This window comes from Manis pentadactyla, chromosome 3 (assembly GCF_030020395.1).
Source record: "Manis pentadactyla isolate mManPen7 chromosome 3, mManPen7.hap1, whole genome shotgun sequence".
Classification (NCBI taxonomy): domain Eukaryota; kingdom Metazoa; phylum Chordata; class Mammalia; order Pholidota; family Manidae; genus Manis; species Manis pentadactyla.
The window spans coordinates 28922291-28940753 of record NC_080021.1 but is presented as its reverse complement, the minus strand read 5'-3'; the positions used below and the strand labels follow the sequence as shown (position 1 = coordinate 28940753).

General features: G+C 34.5%; 1 protein-coding gene across 5 annotated transcripts in view; it reads right to left on the bottom strand.

Annotated features, from left to right (window-relative positions):
* The window catches only part of CSMD3 (CUB and Sushi multiple domains 3), a 1218504-nt gene that overhangs the window by 533741 nt on the left and 666300 nt on the right, over positions 1–18463 (bottom strand). For all 5 annotated transcript variants that reach the window (XM_057497816.1, XM_036876426.2, XM_057497817.1 and 2 more), the window contains one exon: positions 2835–2947. In XM_057497816.1, coding sequence (XP_057353799.1) covers positions 2835–2947 — 113 coding nt within the window. The remainder of the gene's footprint in view (positions 1–2834; positions 2948–18463) is intronic.

Below are 18463 nucleotides of genomic sequence, written 5' to 3'. Positions count from 1 at the left end.
CACACAGCAGCACAGCTTTTAACCTTGTATTTTTAGTTTCTAAGAGATTTCATTTAAATTTTCTTTAAATTCAAGTTTTCAAAGCACTCTTAGGCAATTAAAAAAACAATATATATTATGAAAAAATCTAAATTACAAAATTTAGTCACTTTGTTTAAAATTTAAAAAATATAAAGGACAAATATGCAATAAAATACATAGTTAATTTATAGCAGATCTACATTGAACACCATCTCATGCAAACTCCACAGATGACAAAAAAGGGAAGATATCTTTAGATCAGATCTGGAAAGGTTTTTTCGCAGGTGTTCCATTTAGAACCAACACACTACTTAAGAGAAAGCATGGCAATTATGAAAATTATTTTTAGTAGGTGAAGTTGCTGAAGTTATCTGCACATCAAAATTTGAAACTTCTCAAAATGAACCCTATTTCAACTTTGAGTTCAGGTTTTAAATTATTGAATACAAAAAATGTGATTTTCATAGTAAGAAAAAATTATGGTAAACTAAACTTTTGAGGACATGTTTCACCCTAGCTCATATTATATGGGTCAAGTCATTTATTCATCTTCATTAAACAATAGTCATTCATCACCTATGATGACATAGCAAAGGGTTACTAAAGGAAATATAAAGATGACTATGACATATTTCTGTATGGTTTTATAGTGGATATATATGGTAAAAGTTTTATAAAACAGAGAAAGTGTTCCTTTATGATGGGTGGAGTTAAAGAGGGCTTCACAGAAGAAAAAATATTTGATCTTTGTCTTGAAGGATGAGCGATGTGATGTTGTGTTGAAACATAAAGGTTCAGGTAGAATTTACTGAATGTCCAGAGAAAGAGAGGTGTGAACAACTTTTTGGGTTCAGAGAATTATGGATAATTTGATAAAGTTGAACTGCAGGGAGAAGGGCGAAAAAGGATGAATTAATTTGGAACATAAGGTCTATGGAGGCTTTGGACTTCATCTCTTGGCAATAGAAAGTATAGAAACATTTTGAGCAGGAGTATAATATGATCACCTCTTTGCAGCCAAGGAACACCATTAGCAATGTGGAAATTAGATTGGAAGAGACCAGAATGAAAGGAGGAAGGAGGATAAAGACAATACTCATTAAGGATCTCCTGTGTTGGTTTCAAATATATGTTGATATTTCTGTATGAATAGCAGGGCATATTTTCTGTCACTATATTACTATCTTCCTGAGAGAGATACTATCTGGATGTTTTTTCTATATTCTACAACTCATTCAATAGTTGGCATACAGCAAATATTTAAGAAATATTTTTGGAATTATTTATTGAAAACTGAACAGAAAGAAAACAAAATAATTGTGCTACTTTACAATGCATGTCCAGCTCTTGAACTTCACTGAAGTGGAAAGCCTTGCAAATACTGATAGAACTCCCCTGCTGCTCCAACCTGTTCATGAGCTTTAATAACTGTGTTCTTCATTGAAGCATTATCATTAATGATTAATATAGTTTCTAAGGTTTAAACAACTATAGGTTTTCTGACAGGTAATCTTCATAGGGTGAAGAAAATAATAAAACAAAGAGGAATATAAGAAAGCCAGTTTCAGTTAGCTATTTGGAAGGGAAAAAATAAGAGAAAAAGATCAAGACATAGATACTTTCAACATTAGCTGGCTATTCTTTAGATTTTGTAGCTTTGTTTTATTTACTGAACATAGATGTATATTTTAAATGGAGGAGGAATATATTTTAAATTATAATCATACTAACCTTTTAATTTTTTTAAACTGACAGTTAAACATATTTCCTGAACAATTCAAAATTAATGCAGTACCAAATTTAATCACAATTTGAAAACATAGAATGTATATGTGCTGTCTCCCTGACAGCACCATGCATTCATTTCCATGTGCCCAGATAAAAAGGCATGGCAAGCTAATGTTTGTAAAAAGAACCTCTGATTAAAAGTTATTCTTATGCAAGTAAGAGAATTTTGCACAGCCATTGTTTAAATGTAAGATAGAGAATAATTATTTTTCCCACAATAGAAATAATAAACTCAAGCAACATAATGTTCTAATGGTATCTATCTTACTTTTATCTTTTAAAACATAGTTTTTAATTAAATTTATTAAAATTTATGTATTTTTTCAGTCAAATTTCAAATTTGCATTTCTAATATATACATTGTGTGTATATATTAATTATCTGTATTTGACTTTAATCAAGGTTCATCATGTGTCAAAGATATTCACGATTTCAGAATGCTTACATCTGTCTCTTATAAATGAAACTAGGACAAAAGATTTTGTTTTACACATGTAATCGATCATCAGCATCACTGCCAACACTGGGATGGGCAGTAGCAATTTAACACACGTCTAATATATGATTTACATGGGATCTGATCATTTGAACACCAAAACCATGTACTTGATCTTTCAAAAAAATTAAAAAGCACACTGGATTAGTTGAGGAATTAAGTCCTTTACTTTGTATTTAAATATTTGATAATTAGAATATTTTTCTTTGGATAAACTGTATAAAGCGTATAAAACAACATTGCCTGTTCTGAGAAAGGCTAGGAGTCCAGAGTGACTACAGCTTAGAGAGAGTAAGTGGGAGGATGGGAAAGATGAGGTATGCAAAATAAATACATTGAAAGAAAACTTAATTTTATATAAAGAAAAGTGAAATCAACATTTGTAGTTAATTTAGAGAGGGAAGTATTTTGTTGGAATATATTCTTGCTTTAGTTCTGGGAAATTTATTTTGTAGATGTAATTAAACTTGAATTTAAAAGTATTCTCTGATAGTATTAAGAAAACATATATTTTTTAATTCATCATTACCTTTGTAGTTAACCTTGAAGCCAACAGATCCGACACTTTCATCTGTTTGAAGGTGCAGCCACATTTGGCTGCTCATACTCACTATCAAGTCTGGCACAAAGCTTCCAGTAAGCCTAAAAAGAAATGGACAAAACAGGGAGAAATGGGTTATTAAAACACACTCTGCAAGCAAATTATGAAAGAGATGTTTGCCAATACTTTATTGGCTAAAAAAACAACTGTCAGAAAAGTTTATAAGATTACGTGTTGATATAATGAACAAACAACACAATAAAGTGATCAAAGTTTATTATAAACAAAGTACCATTTTATGGGTTTAACTAGGCTAGATCGTTCATACCCCCAAGGATAGATACTAAATTTTAGAGCATCAGAGAATCTTATACTTCTTTTTGAACTGAAAAGAAAAAGGGGATCTATAAAAATCTTTTAAGTTTTTTTTTCAAACATCAGAAATTCACTTCAGTTTAACCTTTCAATTTTCACAGAACTTTGTCCTAGAGAAATATTGTGAAAAGTATTTAAGCATTGTGAAAAACAATAAATGGAAAGGGATATAACTCTTTGCAATACTCATGTCAGGCTAACTATGCAACGCATGTTTGATTGTAAAGAATTTTATTTTAAAGAACATGGTGCTAATCTGATGTGGCACCACTAAATCTCTGCTTTAATAATCTTATTCAGTAATACTCAGTTTTAGAACTCTAATGAGGGAAATTACTTCCTGTTTCCTCTGCCATTATTAATGTTGCAAGCACATACTTGAACCAAAGCCAAGGGTCATATAAAGGAGGAAGGTAAATGAGTAAATAAGACCTTGGGGGGAAGTCTACAAGTATAGAAAAAGGAAACAAAAAATTGATTCACTGCTGAGTAAAATGTCCATACTGACAGGGAATTATAAATTATATACTAAAATGATAGGTTTGTAAAAGAAGGAATTTCTAAGTGTATACCTACTTTATTTTTAAAACCATGAAGATTGATGGAATGTTACATTAGAAGAGGAGGTATAAAAATGTTCTTCATAATAAAAAGGGCACCCTGAGAGAACATCTCTTGGACGGAGTCTGTACTATAATTAGGCCAGCAGAGGGCAGCATAATGGCCATATCCTTGAAGTGACGGGGCAGTAAAATGCGCTGCTCCTTGGTCAGCCATAACTAAAACACAACCAGCAGACCACATTAGCAGTATAGTTATGTCATCAGCATCCAGTGTTACAGAATTCAAGGGATTCTATAAAAAAACAAACCCAGTTAAATATATTGTAATTTAACTAATGAAATATGCATGATATTGAGGAGTATTACAAAATATGATAATACTATAAGATAATATGGTGTTTCAGATTTTATTCATTTTTATCCTCCCAAAGAAAATTTAAAATTATTATAGTATAAAGGATACACACACATTCTTCTGTGTAATATATGTGTATGTCTGCATGTACATGCATCTGTATTCACACAGACACAAACGCATATACACTATCACTTCAAAACATCTTTCAGTTAAATTTTGTGGCATATGAATTTTAATTTTCAAATTGGTGAGTTCTTAAGTACTAGCCTCTTCAACTGCGGTAGAGACAAAGTTTATGGGTAAGATCGAGGACTCAAGCTTAAAGAAACAGGACAAAGAATAAATCAATTATGAAATGGGCATGAGGGCTTAAAATTATAGAATGTGCATCGGGTACAACATATCAAATATGTCAAAAATCACTCTCATGGGGAATATTAAAATTTGTTTTCATGAGATTTAATTATTACTCTTTATTATTTTTAGTCCTGAACTTTTACCATCCACAAACCTCTAGCATGGTAATTTTGTCAGTTCAGAAAGAGCAGATCACACATACAGGCTAACTTATTCTCCTATTTGCCATGATTCTACATAGTTTCCAACTCATCGCTGGTGTAAGGGTAAATCTAAATCTAGCATAACAACAAAAACAATAATAATAAGAAAGTAATAAAAAATTAAAATTTTCCCTGATGCTAAAGAGGGAAGGAGAAACTCTCCTTCTCGAGCATTCCCTTTCTAAAACTTGAAATTACAAACATCTGTTTATTTGACAGGTACATAAATCTTTTCAGCTAAGTAAGCCTTTTGCCAATCTTGCATCCCATGAATGTCTTTTTTGGAGGCCTCTGGGCCACCTCTTGGAGGTGTGAGCATCAAAGAGGGTGTTGCCCTGTCTCTCCCTGTTTCTATGGGAGTGTAAGCCTGGGCACATAGTTCCATGATGTAAAGTCTCGCCTGTCATGCAAATAGGAGAAGTTATTTTTCCTTTTGATAATGACAATTAACATGTATATAATGGATTGTATCTGCCTGACTATATGAAAGGGCGAGCTTAATTCTCTTTGCATTCTCCTTGGTGGATTGCCTCTGATGCACATCACAGTCTTGTTTAAAGCTTATTCAATATTAAAACTGCTACACCCTTTTCTACATTTTGTGGAGGGAATGAACTGGGTTAGCATATTTTAGTTTTAACAATTTTGTGATAAGGATGGCATACAAATGGCAGTTCTGAATTAACTGTACCAGCTGAAGGTCATGTAGCCACACAACAGTCATAAAAGAGATCGTGGATTGTAAAGAAGTCTCTCTTCTAGTGTTCTGCTTTTTTTTGAGTATTAGCTGGATGAGCCACCCACTCCACATTCACTATTTTATTATTGAATAAGCAAAGGTAAATTGGGCTCTAAAATCCCACCAGAACCATTTGTGGAAATATATGGGAAAACAGGAATGTTGCCTGCAGTTCTTTCTCTTCAACAAGTAATGTTTCTCTGTCAGATCTGGAATACATGTGACAATCTAGTCTTTCAGGATTTGTGAGGGTTTTATGAGGACCATATTCAAAGCAAATTCATTACTGGTATTTATTGGATGGATATCATTCTAAAAGGAAAGTTAAAAATGATTGAAGAAAAGATTGAGATGAATGGAAGAAAAAAATGTGAGAATTAAAAGCACCTTCTCTTTCACATAGACCTTTTCTCCTTTTGCTGTCTGTGTTCCCTCTGTTTCCCATGCATCTCTTTATCTTTCTTTCTTCAAACAGATGCCTGGGAAGAGAGAAGTGATGATCTTTCCTCTTCCACAAAGGGACATGTGGTTCCCTCTGTTAGTAGATGTCCCTACACAGAAGGATAAGGGTACACCTTCTTGAGCTGGTAATGAATTACCCACCTTGAGTAAGGCCATGGATTTGTGTGCCTCACATCCTATCTAGCCTTGAACCCACTCTGTATCTCAGCACAGATTCTACCTCCAGGAGTTCACCATCAATACACCATGCATCCAGGAAAGCAGGAGTCATAAAGGGATACATTTAGGGAATAGCTGAGAACATGTACAAGAGACTGTCCCTCTATGAAGGCAACTGGATGGTGAGCTCTTTCATTAATTGAAAAAAAAGGCAAAACAAAAAAGAAGTATTAAGTTGGTAAATCTACCAACATGGGAAAGATGCCAAAGAGGTAATTTTACATTTTTCTTGCCACAATGTAAGGGAAACCAAGTCTTCTTATTTGATCACCAGTGAAGATGATGCCCTTGAGAAGTTACCCAACCTGTTGCCAGCTATTATTCACATGAAAGCTTCTTTTCCAGTTTCTCAAAAGATTACAAGAGTCCTCCACAGTTTTCAGTCTATAGGGATGAGCACAAGCCACTTTGTGAAGTCTGCAACCAGGAGACTTTGCTCACTTGATGAAGCAAGCACATGGGGACCAGATGATACCCCTGCACTGGTGAGTAGCCAACTACCCATCCCCTTCCACAACTGTGGAAGAAAGAAAGGCTTGGGTGACCCACTGCAGAGACGCCCATAGACTTTCTTCTATAGGTGAGCTGGGAGAAACTGCAGTACTGTATCCAGAAGGTGGGTGAGTGCACCATTATTTTCCATCAGTAATTTGTTGAGAATCGATCAAAATTTGCTAGAATGGATCTAAGAGCAAATCAAAACTGTCCTCTGGCCCTGTCCACCTTTGTCTTGGCTCTCTTGCTTGACTGCCCAAGCTCAAATTAAGGAAAAGGTCGTAGAATGGCAAGGACAGACCAGTACTCAAATCTTAGCAGCAGTTACTCAGTTTTGGGTTAAACTAGAGAAATACGAAAAAGAAAACAAGTTAAAAAGTACTGTGTTAACTGTTCAGTGAAGACTACTAACTAAAATAAATAACCTCTACTCTGGTCAAGCTGTGAAGGGAACAAAGGAAAAAAAAAACACAGTGCATCATTATTTCAAGAAAAGGGGATGCTGGCAGAAGGACTTGAGTAAAGGCATTCCAGAAGATGCAGAAACTAAAGAAACAAGAGAAACAGGAAAGCCCAGAAAGCTAGGGAATGATTACAAATGGTTTACAGTTGACAGATTGAGGGAATTTCAAAGGTTAGGAACTGGTGAAATAGATGTTTCAGTAACTTTCCCTCAGACTATAACATTTTTGCTTTTCTGGCAGATACTGGTGCTACTAGAAATTCCTCACTTCTCATTTATCTGGCAATAAATCAACACAGGTTGTTGGTATTTTGGATCAGCTTTATACCTGTTACATTTCTTCCATGGTTCCCACATGAATAGATTCTGTGACTGAGGAACATGTTTTCTCACTTCCTCCTGATTTTCCTGTAAACCTACTGGGGAGAGATCACTTGTGCGAATTAAGACTACCATACTGTATACTCCATATGGAGTGTCTGCACAATGCCCTGAAAAAAATAAAATACAATTTGTTTACTGGGTGCTTTCTGAGAGAAAAGGGATAGGGCAGAAAGAAGCAGTCTTACAGTGTGCTGGAGAAGTGCTCTGAGCAGAAACAAATCAACGCCTTACTTTGGGCCCTAGAAATAATAATACTGATTTAATCTGAGATACAGAACTGAAATAAATAGCTTATCAAAAGCACGGCCATGTGTCAAACAATACCCTTTGCTGAGAGTTCAATGAGAAGGAATAATGGCAGTTATAAAAAGCTTTAGGAAAACAATGCATAATTATGAAAGATTACTTACCCTACAATACTGCCAAACTTCCAGTAAAGGGGGAAGATAAATTAGACAAAGATGGTTTGACCTTTGTGCAGATCTCAAAGAAGTACATAAATTTATTGTTCTATTAATACCTATAGTTCCTAACACTGGAACTATTGTAACCTTAATACCATTCTCCACAAAGATTTTTTCTAATTTATCTATGCTTTGTTTTTTTCCTCAATTCTCAGGGACAAGTCTAAATTTCTGTTTGATTTTACTTATGAAAGAGTCCAATATTTATGGCAAAGGTCTTCTTAAGAGTTTCAGTCCTCTCCTACTATTTCTTCAGCCATTTACAGGGAAACATAGAGAAAGCTGGTCCACCAGAAGGACTGGAAAGTATTCAGTATTTACAGGGTTTGCTGGCAGTGTCAGAAGCTAAAGAGCAAAGCAAAACTGAAGCTTTGGCTTTGTTACAATGCCCCCTTCGTCAGGGCATAAGGCCTCACTAAACAAACTGTGGTATTGCTAAACTGGGGTAAAATATTTAGGGCATCTATTTTGCTAAAGTTAAAGATGTGTTACAATAGAGGAGTCAGCCCACTTTGCAGATGAAATGCCCCATTACAGTGAACATTTACACAATTTGGGGAACTATCAGGGTATTGTAGACCATGGATTCCAACTTTTGCTAAGTGGGAAAAAACCTCTGAGGGAGCAACTACATGACTCAGACCCTCTGATTGAGTCCATAGAATCTGCAGAGGCTTAAAATTGGCTATCATCTCAGCTTTGGAGCGTCGAAATTTTGAGAAGCCTTTCGACTTGTTTTGTCATGAAAATAAAGGAATTACTTCTGGAACTTTAACTCAAAGTTGGGATTAGACCACACATCATGTATGTATTTCTCAGTTCTGGAGGCTGTGGCACTGTACATACTGGGATGCAGTGAGGCAGCAGACACACTTTAAAAAAGCCACAAGCCCTTACCTTTAGTCATTTGACTTACTGATATGTCCTGTGTTCTGGACAGCTATCCTGTCAGAACGTAAGATTTACAGTTTGTGGGTATGCCATCAGACTAGATATGAACAAGCATTATTATTCAGTCCTAACATTGTGTTGTGGTCATGCTATCTCCTAAACTCTGCTAACCTTTTACCAGATTATAATCATTTTAGATGATCCTAAGGGTAAAATGGCAGAAGAAGGAGACACTATGCCCTGACCTGGTTTATCTGATATTCACGGTGCTGATTTAATAATGTTTATTGATGGGTCAGGTACTTAGGATAAAAGTGACCAGCTTAAGGCTTTGCATGCTGTGGAGATTTCTTATGAAATTTTGAAAGCCTGTGTTTGTCCTAGAACTAAGATGGAAAAAGCAGCCTAGTGAATAGCAGCAACAAGAGTTGCAATTCTTTATAAATGTGTTTGCTAACTGTAATGCAAAGAACCAAATTTGGAAAAACTAGTTTCTCTGCTTTGAGGGGAAATAAAGTATGTCATGGTAAAATACCTCATAAAATATCAAAATTAATAGCTGATTTGTCAGAAGCTGTGCAACTGCCTTCTCAGATCAGTCATCCGCGGTAGAGCTCACGCACGGTGATATGAACACTCCTCGCAGCAATGATGTTGAAAGAGCTGCAAAAGCCACCATTAAATGTGGCAGATTTCAAACTCAGAAGCCTCACATTCAATACAACAGGCAATTTTAGTTAATTTCCAAAAATGTGCTTTACAAAAGGAAATGTACAAATGGATTGAAAAGGGAGCTAAAAGAAATTTGACTGAACTATGGGAATTACCTAACAAAATCCTTCCTATGCCACAGCCCTTATTCCTTGGTTGGCAATGTTGTATCATGAACATAACCATCTTAAAGAGGAATTTTAAAGGTAACAGACTCTTACTACCTCTACCTAGAAGATCAAGTTATTCAAAGCATATTAAAGAGATGAGCAAGTTGTCAGCAGAATTCTTTACAGGGGACACCCAAGGTAAGTGCAGGCAGTTTTCCCCAACTACTTTACCAGAAACTTGGTGGCATTTGGATTTCATAGAACTAATGCCTGCAGAAAATAATAGATTTTGTCTAGTTATATTGCATATGATCTCCGGATGGTCTGGAGTCTACCTCTCCCTTTGGCACTTTCCCACTGCTTAGGCAGTAGTACAGTCTCTTTGAATACACGTTTTCTACTTCAGGGATAGTAGAGCATAATGAATCAGAGGAAGTCATCTTATTTCCACAGTTATCTCATAATCACGCAAATGTTTACAGAATCTCACAAGATGAATCAAACTATTTGTTAAGATTCAGCAATATACTAGATTAAAAAGGCCTAGAATTTTACTGCTAGCCTTGTTAAAAATAAGAGCAACCCATGCAAGTAAGCATGGTATTTTTCCCTTTGAACTTATATTTGGCAGACCTATGAATCTGGGTCAGAGATCATGCTCTGTGCCTGATTTAACAGAATCCTCTCATAAACATGTTTAATACTTCAAAGGGGTTCTTTCTTCTCTAGAAGTCCTTAGACATAAAGTTATAAGGACCTTGAAGGGCCCACCAGAAGTCTACCACCCCTACTGACTGGCCCAATTTGTCCCTAAAATTGTTTTAGAGGAAAGATGCAGTGGCTCCTGTGCTGGAGGAACCCCGTCAAGGGCTGCTGGTCATCCATATGGGCAAAGTGAAAGGACAACCTAGAGGATCTTTGCTTGTCAAGTGAAGCCAGCCTCAGTTTTCTAGAGCAACTGATAAGGGCAACTGAATGCAACTGAAAGAAGGTGATCTAGCAAATTGAGGATTCTCATGGACTGCTCTGCTCTCTTATTCATGGTAGTATTATTTTGGTTACGTTAAGAATTACATTTTGTTAGAAAATAAACATAATATTCTTTACACTACGTTTTCTTTCTAACCTCCCAGTAACATTTCACATAATCACTATTTCCAAACAGCTTTAAATTGTCTCCCACAGATCGTAAAGTTCCCCTCAGCTTAACTAAACTTCATAAGGGCTTCTTCCCAAGTAAAGGCTCCTTCCCTACCTTTTTCTTAGAGCCTTAACTTTAGAAAACTTGCAATTGTAAATCCTTTCTCTGCCCTTTGAGACGTAAATTTCTATACCCCAGGGATGTCTTTCTCAAGGGCCTGGGAGCTATTCTTTTGAAATGGAATCATCAATGGAGATAACACTCCTGTCTATCAGTCTTTGTGGGAAAGTACAAGTTCAACTTTGATAAGCAACTGTTAGCGGCACACAGGAGGCCTGTTTTCATCCACGAATCTCCCACCTGAATCTCTAGCACTTTTCCATTAGCTCATCCCATACTTAAAAATTATCTACCTTTCCTTTTAGCAGAATTGAGTTCAATTTCTCTTCCCTGTTCAAATAGTATTGACGCTCACCTCAATAGTCTTAGCCCCTGTTTTAATAGTCCTGACTCCTATTGCAGTAGTCTCCAAAAAGTCTTCTATAACTGTCCAACTGGTCTGGCATAATTTTACTGTTACATCAATATAGACATAATCTGGATTTATAAATCCAGCAAGCAAATTATTGGCATAGTAAAAGTGAGACCATTTTCTTACTAATTTTTTATAATATCAAAGTAAAGTAAATAACATACATCCAGATACTATTTATATTTGACAAAAAAAACCCAGTTTTATTAACTGGTTTGATTGGAAGGTTGGTGCGGAATGAAAAGCATCTAATTAGAAGACAAACCAAAAGCTGGCTTTTATACAGTAAGACTGCAGAAGAAAGGTCTAAAGTCACTTGATTAACTTTGAGATACAAGTTCTCTCCAGTCCAAGTACAGATAAACAAAATTGGATATATATTATTGCTGGAGACTCAATTGACTATTAATTTGGAACCATGCAAAAAAAATGGCCCATAGTCTGGGTTTGTCCTTAAGATTTAAAACAATTAGAGGTATGAAATTTAAATACTAGAAGTTCATTATGCACCCTTCAATAGGAGCCTCATAATAATATTAGGTAACAGTTGTGGGTATCTTTGTGGTTCTCATCTTGGAAAATTTATATTGAAAGATGGAATTACTGAAGGGCCTAGATTATCTTGTAAATGCAGTGCTGCTTATGTTGAATGTTAAATTAGAAAAAAATGTATTGGGTCTTTAAAGAAAAACAACTTAGTTAAAAATTTAGATTCAGGCTCCAGGTTAAAGAATTCCTCAGGCTTGGATTGGGTAGCTTCAATAAGAATACTGCAAAGTAATACTCAAGACACAAAATTATACTCAAATGTTAAATCATTTGAAAATTAGGCAATATAGATATCACAATAATTTGTACAACTAATACATGATGAAAGAGAATTTTTGACCATTGCTAACCAAGAATCTGCTTTACCCAGTCACTATTGGTATAATATATTTAAAGGTTATTCCTCTAAGGCAAATATTGCACTGAATTTTTATATCAATCCTATGGTAGTCCTGATAATTGCCTTGCTTTGTATTTTACTGTGGACTTGCTTTATATTTTGATGACTGCAAACTGCCCAGAGGAAAGTAGAAACAGCAACAGAGCTAATTAGAAAATTGTAGTTTTATTATAAAATAGTCACAAAAAGAAAAATTTTAAGTGCAAATGCAAATCTAACAACAAAAACAAAAAACAAAAACTCAGATTTTCCCTGGTCAGAAAACTCTCCTCCCCTGTATTTTCTTTAGCATTTCTTTAAGAAAACCTGAAGTTATAAACCCTTGCTTTCTCTGATTCTTTCAGATATAGGTGAATGTTTTAAAAGCTAAATAAACCTCATACCAGTTTTCCACCCCAAGAACGTCTTCCTTGGAGATCTTAGAGTTGTGTCTTTGAAATGTAAACATGAAGAAAGATGATACCGTGACACCTGTTTCTGTTAGATTTAAATAAAGCCCAGGCACCTGGTTCCAGGATGTAACTTCCTGCTTGTCATAAAGATGGGAAAAGTTTATTTTTTATTTTAATAAGGATAATTAACATGGAGGCAATGGATTGCATTGCCTGTACATATAAATGGATGAGTTTTTTCCTTTTTTTGTAATCCCTTTAGCAGGTAGCTTATGATACACATCACAGCCTTGTTTAATTATTACTCAATAGTAAAATTGATTCATTCTTTTCTACATTTTGAGAAAGGATTTTCTAGGTTGGTAGGCGACTTTATTTTTAATTTTATTTTCTCAATACTGGGTATCTCACTTAAAAACCTTCGCATCCTCAATGGCTAAGTCCATGAGATATTTTCTCAAAAAGACCTTGGTTTAGATTCAATCTGCAGGATCTACCTGGTCTGGACAACTTTGTATTCAACTCCCATCCCTGACAGTAAAGGGCGCTTCTGGACCACAGAGGAGGGAATCTTAAAACATTTTTCAAAAGGCTCTCAAATATGTCTTCAAATAGTTTTAACATGTTTGTTATACATCTTTTGAACCTATTACCTGTAAACTTGAAAAAGAAATTTTAGTTAATACATATTTATAAATAGGATGAGTAACCTAGTGTTCACCTAGTGAATACCTCAGTGTTCATAATTCATTTTAACTTTTTTACTTAGTTCCTTCATGCTAGAAAAAAAGCATAAAAACCCTAAATAAATGCACTGAGAAATTTTCCTCAAGAACTCAAATACAATATGAAATAAAGGAGAGGATGTATTAAATTTCAATTAGGTTCAACATCTGACATTTTAAATAATGTCTCTATGCATATGTGTGCATCCATTAGAGATAACAACTGCATTCCGATGTTCCAATATATATATTTTTTGTATCATATAAACATGTAACTTTTGGCTTTCATGGATTTATATTTAATATTCTTTCTTCTAATACAGTGCTATCAAGGGTAATTTATACATTCATTTGGCATATATGAAATTCACTAGGCATGATGATGGCTACAAAAAGTTAGATTTAAAAACAACACAAAATAGGACTAGTAGGTAGTATCAATAAGTGGTATTGCATCAGATCTGTGAGGATGTCTCTACCAAAAAGTCAAGAATAAAAAAAAACTGGTGAAGATGAGAAGAAAAAGGAACTCATATACTATTGGTGGCAATGTAAACTGGTACAGTCATTATGGAACAGTGTGGAGGTTACTCAAAAAATTATATAACTACCATATAATCCTAGCAACTCCACTTGTGGGTGTACATATTCAAAGGAAACAGAACTGGTATCACAGAGACACCTCTACTTCCATGTTCACTGTAGCATTATTCACACAAGTCAAGGTAAGGAAACAGCGTAAGTGTCCATCAGCAGATGACTGGCCCAAGAAAATGAGACACACACACACACACATACACACACACACACACACACACACACACACACACTAGTTTACTGTTCAGCTTTAAAAAAAAGAAGGATCCTGTCATTTGTAACAATATGAGTGAATCTGAATGGCACCATGCTAAGTGAAACAAGCCAGACAAAGATAAATACTGCATGGTATCACTTTTATGTGAGGAAAAAAAAAAAAGTTGAACTCATAGAAAATAGGAATAGAAAAGTGTGAAAGTGTGAAGTGCTTGGGATTAGGGAAAATAGGTAGAAGATGGTAAAAAGGGTACAAGCATGAGTAAGATTGAAGAGCTAATATTTAACATGGGGACTATAGTTGATAACACTATACCGAATAATTGAAATTTGCTAAGAGCAGAATGTGAATGTTCTCACCAAGAAAAACAAAAAGGTAAATACGTGAAGTGATGAATGTGTTAACTCAATGGGAGAATTCCTAACAATGTATACATGTAACAATGTATACATGTACAGTGTATCATATTGTATACTTTAAATACCTTACAATTGTATTTGTCAATTATAACTCAATAAAGTTGGAAAAAAAAAAGAGGGATCAACGCACTGGGAAAAAAAGAATAACATATAGCTTTTAAAATAAAAATGTACAAAGTACTATGGAATAATGGGACTAAATTGTTAGTTCAATTAGCTAATCAAATAGCCAATAATTGTGGCTTTTATTGCATTTATGGACTTTGGCTTCAGAAGTTTCAATTTATTGCCTAATTCAAAAGCATTTTGTATGTGAGGGTATTTATCTTGGTTCTTATTACATACACAAAACAGATTGCTATACCAAAATTTATTTCTGAGAAAGAATTTGAAAGGTCAAGACACTAGCACATACGTCTTTGTATTCACCTGTGGATAGTTTATATGCTTAGCACTCTAACAAGGTGTGGTACGTATAACATTTAGTGTGAGGAATTTTAGCTTATTTAGATATCCTTTCTATATTTTGTCTCAGTATTTTTTCTACAACCACTTTTAAAATGCCTACCACAGTACAAGTATCCCTGCTTAAAAAGATAAAAACACCAACTAAAACATTTTTTTTTAAATTTTACACAGTTCAATTCATGTAAAATACACAAAAAGCAAACCAAAGAAAAACAGTAGTAAACTGACTTTTCATTTAAGTAAAATCACCAGTGTTTTCACAATAGAAAGATGTGGCTATAATCACTATGAAGAAATAATGAAGAATACTAAAAAAAACTAACTATTTTTTATATTTAATAATTTGTTGCTAGTAATCAAAATATCACAGAGATTATTTTCATCTTGTGGCCTAAAATAATTCTGTAGTTCCAAGTGCCTATACTTATTATTGCTCAGTAACAAGTTATTTGAATGACTACACACCAATTGATGGGACAGTTGCTCTGTCAGTTTGATTGTTTTTCCTGGCTGTGATATCAGTGAGTGTTGTTGAAATTCCCAGTGCTAGAGACTGACTGTCTCCAATTCATATATTGGAACATAATCCGCAATGTGAGGGTATTTGGGGATGGGGACTTTGAGAGATAATTAGGTAATGAGGGCAGAGCCATGAAAGCGGCCCTAGAGAGGTCCCTGTTCCCTTCTGCCATATGAGGACAAAGAAGACAGCCATCTATGAACTGGAAAGTGCATTCTCATCAGACATTGACTCTGTTGACACTGTGATCTTGAACTTCTAACCTCCAGAACTGTGATAAACACATTTCTGTTGTTTATAAACCACACAGTCTATTGCGTTTTCGTTACAGCAGCCCAAATGAATTAAGCCAGGTAGCCCTGCAAGCTCTTTTCAAATCATGGCATGTCCTCACTGATGTCTACAAAGATACCCTTTGCATGCTGACATGTCTTCATAGGTTTGCCTCGGTAGAGATTAATTTTTCCTCTCCCACTGTAATTCATGCAACTCTTAACAGTGCTAACATAAGGCTCTGTGTTAGGTATTCTTGGAAAGCTGAGTAGAAGAAAATTGCTGCCCTTAAGGAACTTAAAATGCTTGTGAGCACAAATGAGTGAGTGTGTGTATGTGCATATGTATGTATGCATAGTGGAGGAGGGGTGTGAGGCAGAGAAAAGAGCAGTAAGACATATTTTTATTGTTTTTATAACTCTAACATAAGGGGTGAAGGATTCTTCTGACTGGTTAATTCTCTAGGCCCTTTGTAACGTGTAGTCATCAATCTCTAAAAGTATCATATTGTTGTTATATTTAGTATATCCCCTTCTTTCATGAACTCATGGATTATTAAGATTTAGATTTTCATTTTTAAAAGAGACAAATACAAAAGCAACTTTGGGATGGTATAATTTCCTGGATGTAGGATAATTTGCTCAGGGAAAATGTCACATATAATAGTCTGACACCAGAAGAGTGGAGCCTAGATTTTGAAAGAGTTCATTGTTGAGTTGTTAAAAAAAACTTTGACAAAATAACTTGTCAAAACACATGGATCAATGAACTGAGAGCAATAGTAATAACCTATTAGGATATTGAAAATAGAGCTATCTTTTCTATAAAACTAGTATAAGTATTATTTAAAATATTACTTAAATAAATAATATTTTCTTTTAAAAATTATATTAACACCAAAGTATGTGTAGGTGTATGTTTATGTGTATTTAACTAAAAGAGGAGTTCCCAGGGGAGAGTGTTGTTAGCTTATACTGGCAAATACCTGAGAATTAAATTTTATACTGCACACTGATTTTTTCGGAGAAATCAAAATTTCAAAGTGATAGGATAAAATTATGCTAGGGTATCCAAAATAACATTTTTCACCTTGTTCAAGAGGTCTGTTCAAAACAATCCTGTCCAATATCAGTGCATACTTACAAATTTCCAGGGGTGCCTAAGGAATTTTTTTCATCTTTTATTTTGCAAGTTTTCACTGGTTTGATGCTACACTGATGAGAAGAGTGGCCATATAACCAACATCTCCCTTCTTTATACAGATGAAATGAGGGTTGGAAGTGAATTTAGTGCTTGTGACTGCACTATCACTGTTAGTTATCTCAAATTTACTACATCCATTTCACTATGGGTGAATTTACACGTAAGTGTGAAAATAACAAATAGAAAACAATCTGAAAAAGTTATTTTAACAGTCTTTAAAAGATAAATAGCAACACTGTTTTAATTCATTACCTTAATTATTACCAGTTCATCAAATTTGTATTCGGATCTCTACTGACACTTGACACTACAATGCCATGAAGTTGCCAAGAGTGAAAAATGCTATTTCAAAACGAGGGGGGAAAAATGCCCTCCAAGTGAATATACTGGAGAGAAAATGAATGAGAGAGAGCAAGACAGGGAAGCCTACAAATGGGCAATAGGTTATGGAGCAGCAGATGGCAGCAGCAATGAATCTCTAAACTATGAATTTAAGTTTGCAGATTAAATTTGCATTATTTTAGGAATTTGCATGTGATAAAACTACATGGAATACTTAGTATTGCATATGCTGTCCAATTACAGTGCATTCTTTATTACTTAATAATTTAATTGCTGATAGCTTTGTCATGAGTATTTCTTTGAAACCAAAGTCTCAAGGTAAAGAGATGCAGCATACTCAAGTTACTGAATTGCAAAACCTATATGCTTTGTACTTCAGGGAAATAAATGATAAGAATCATTTTTTTAAATCTTTCATAATGAAGTCCTTTTTGGGGGGATTATTTTAGCTATTGAACCCTTTTATGGACTACATTTTTTTGCCATAGAATATGACAACTGATTTTACCTTTTAGAACCTAAATATTGAAAATAAATGAGAAAGAAAACCATGTATTTCCAATATGTAATTCAATTCTATGACCTAAACACAATAGGTTGGAATGCCCCATATCTAGTTAAAAATTTATCAAAGTGATATAAAAGGTGTTTATTAATATAGGCTGAATTCATCTCCTTCTAAAGTATTTTCAAACGTTATGCTATTTCATGGTTTTCTAATAAAAGATTGTATTTTCTTTTTTTTTTACTGGGCTGACTTTTGACTACGTACTCTTAAAATAATCAAGTATAATTTTGGTGTTAAAACTTATTTTCTAGCACATGGATCAAACTTAATAAAAAGGAAAAAGTTCTCAAATGAGTAAACAGATTGCTAACTCAGATATCTGAATAAAAACTATTTTAACTATTAGAAGAGCATTATTTAAAATAAATTCCCTTTAGCTGTTTTTCTTTTTTTAATAAGGTCTTAACAATTTGTCATGTCACATATGTAATACTGTTTGAAACTTAGGCAAGTTGGCCGCTTCCCTGACCCCTTCCC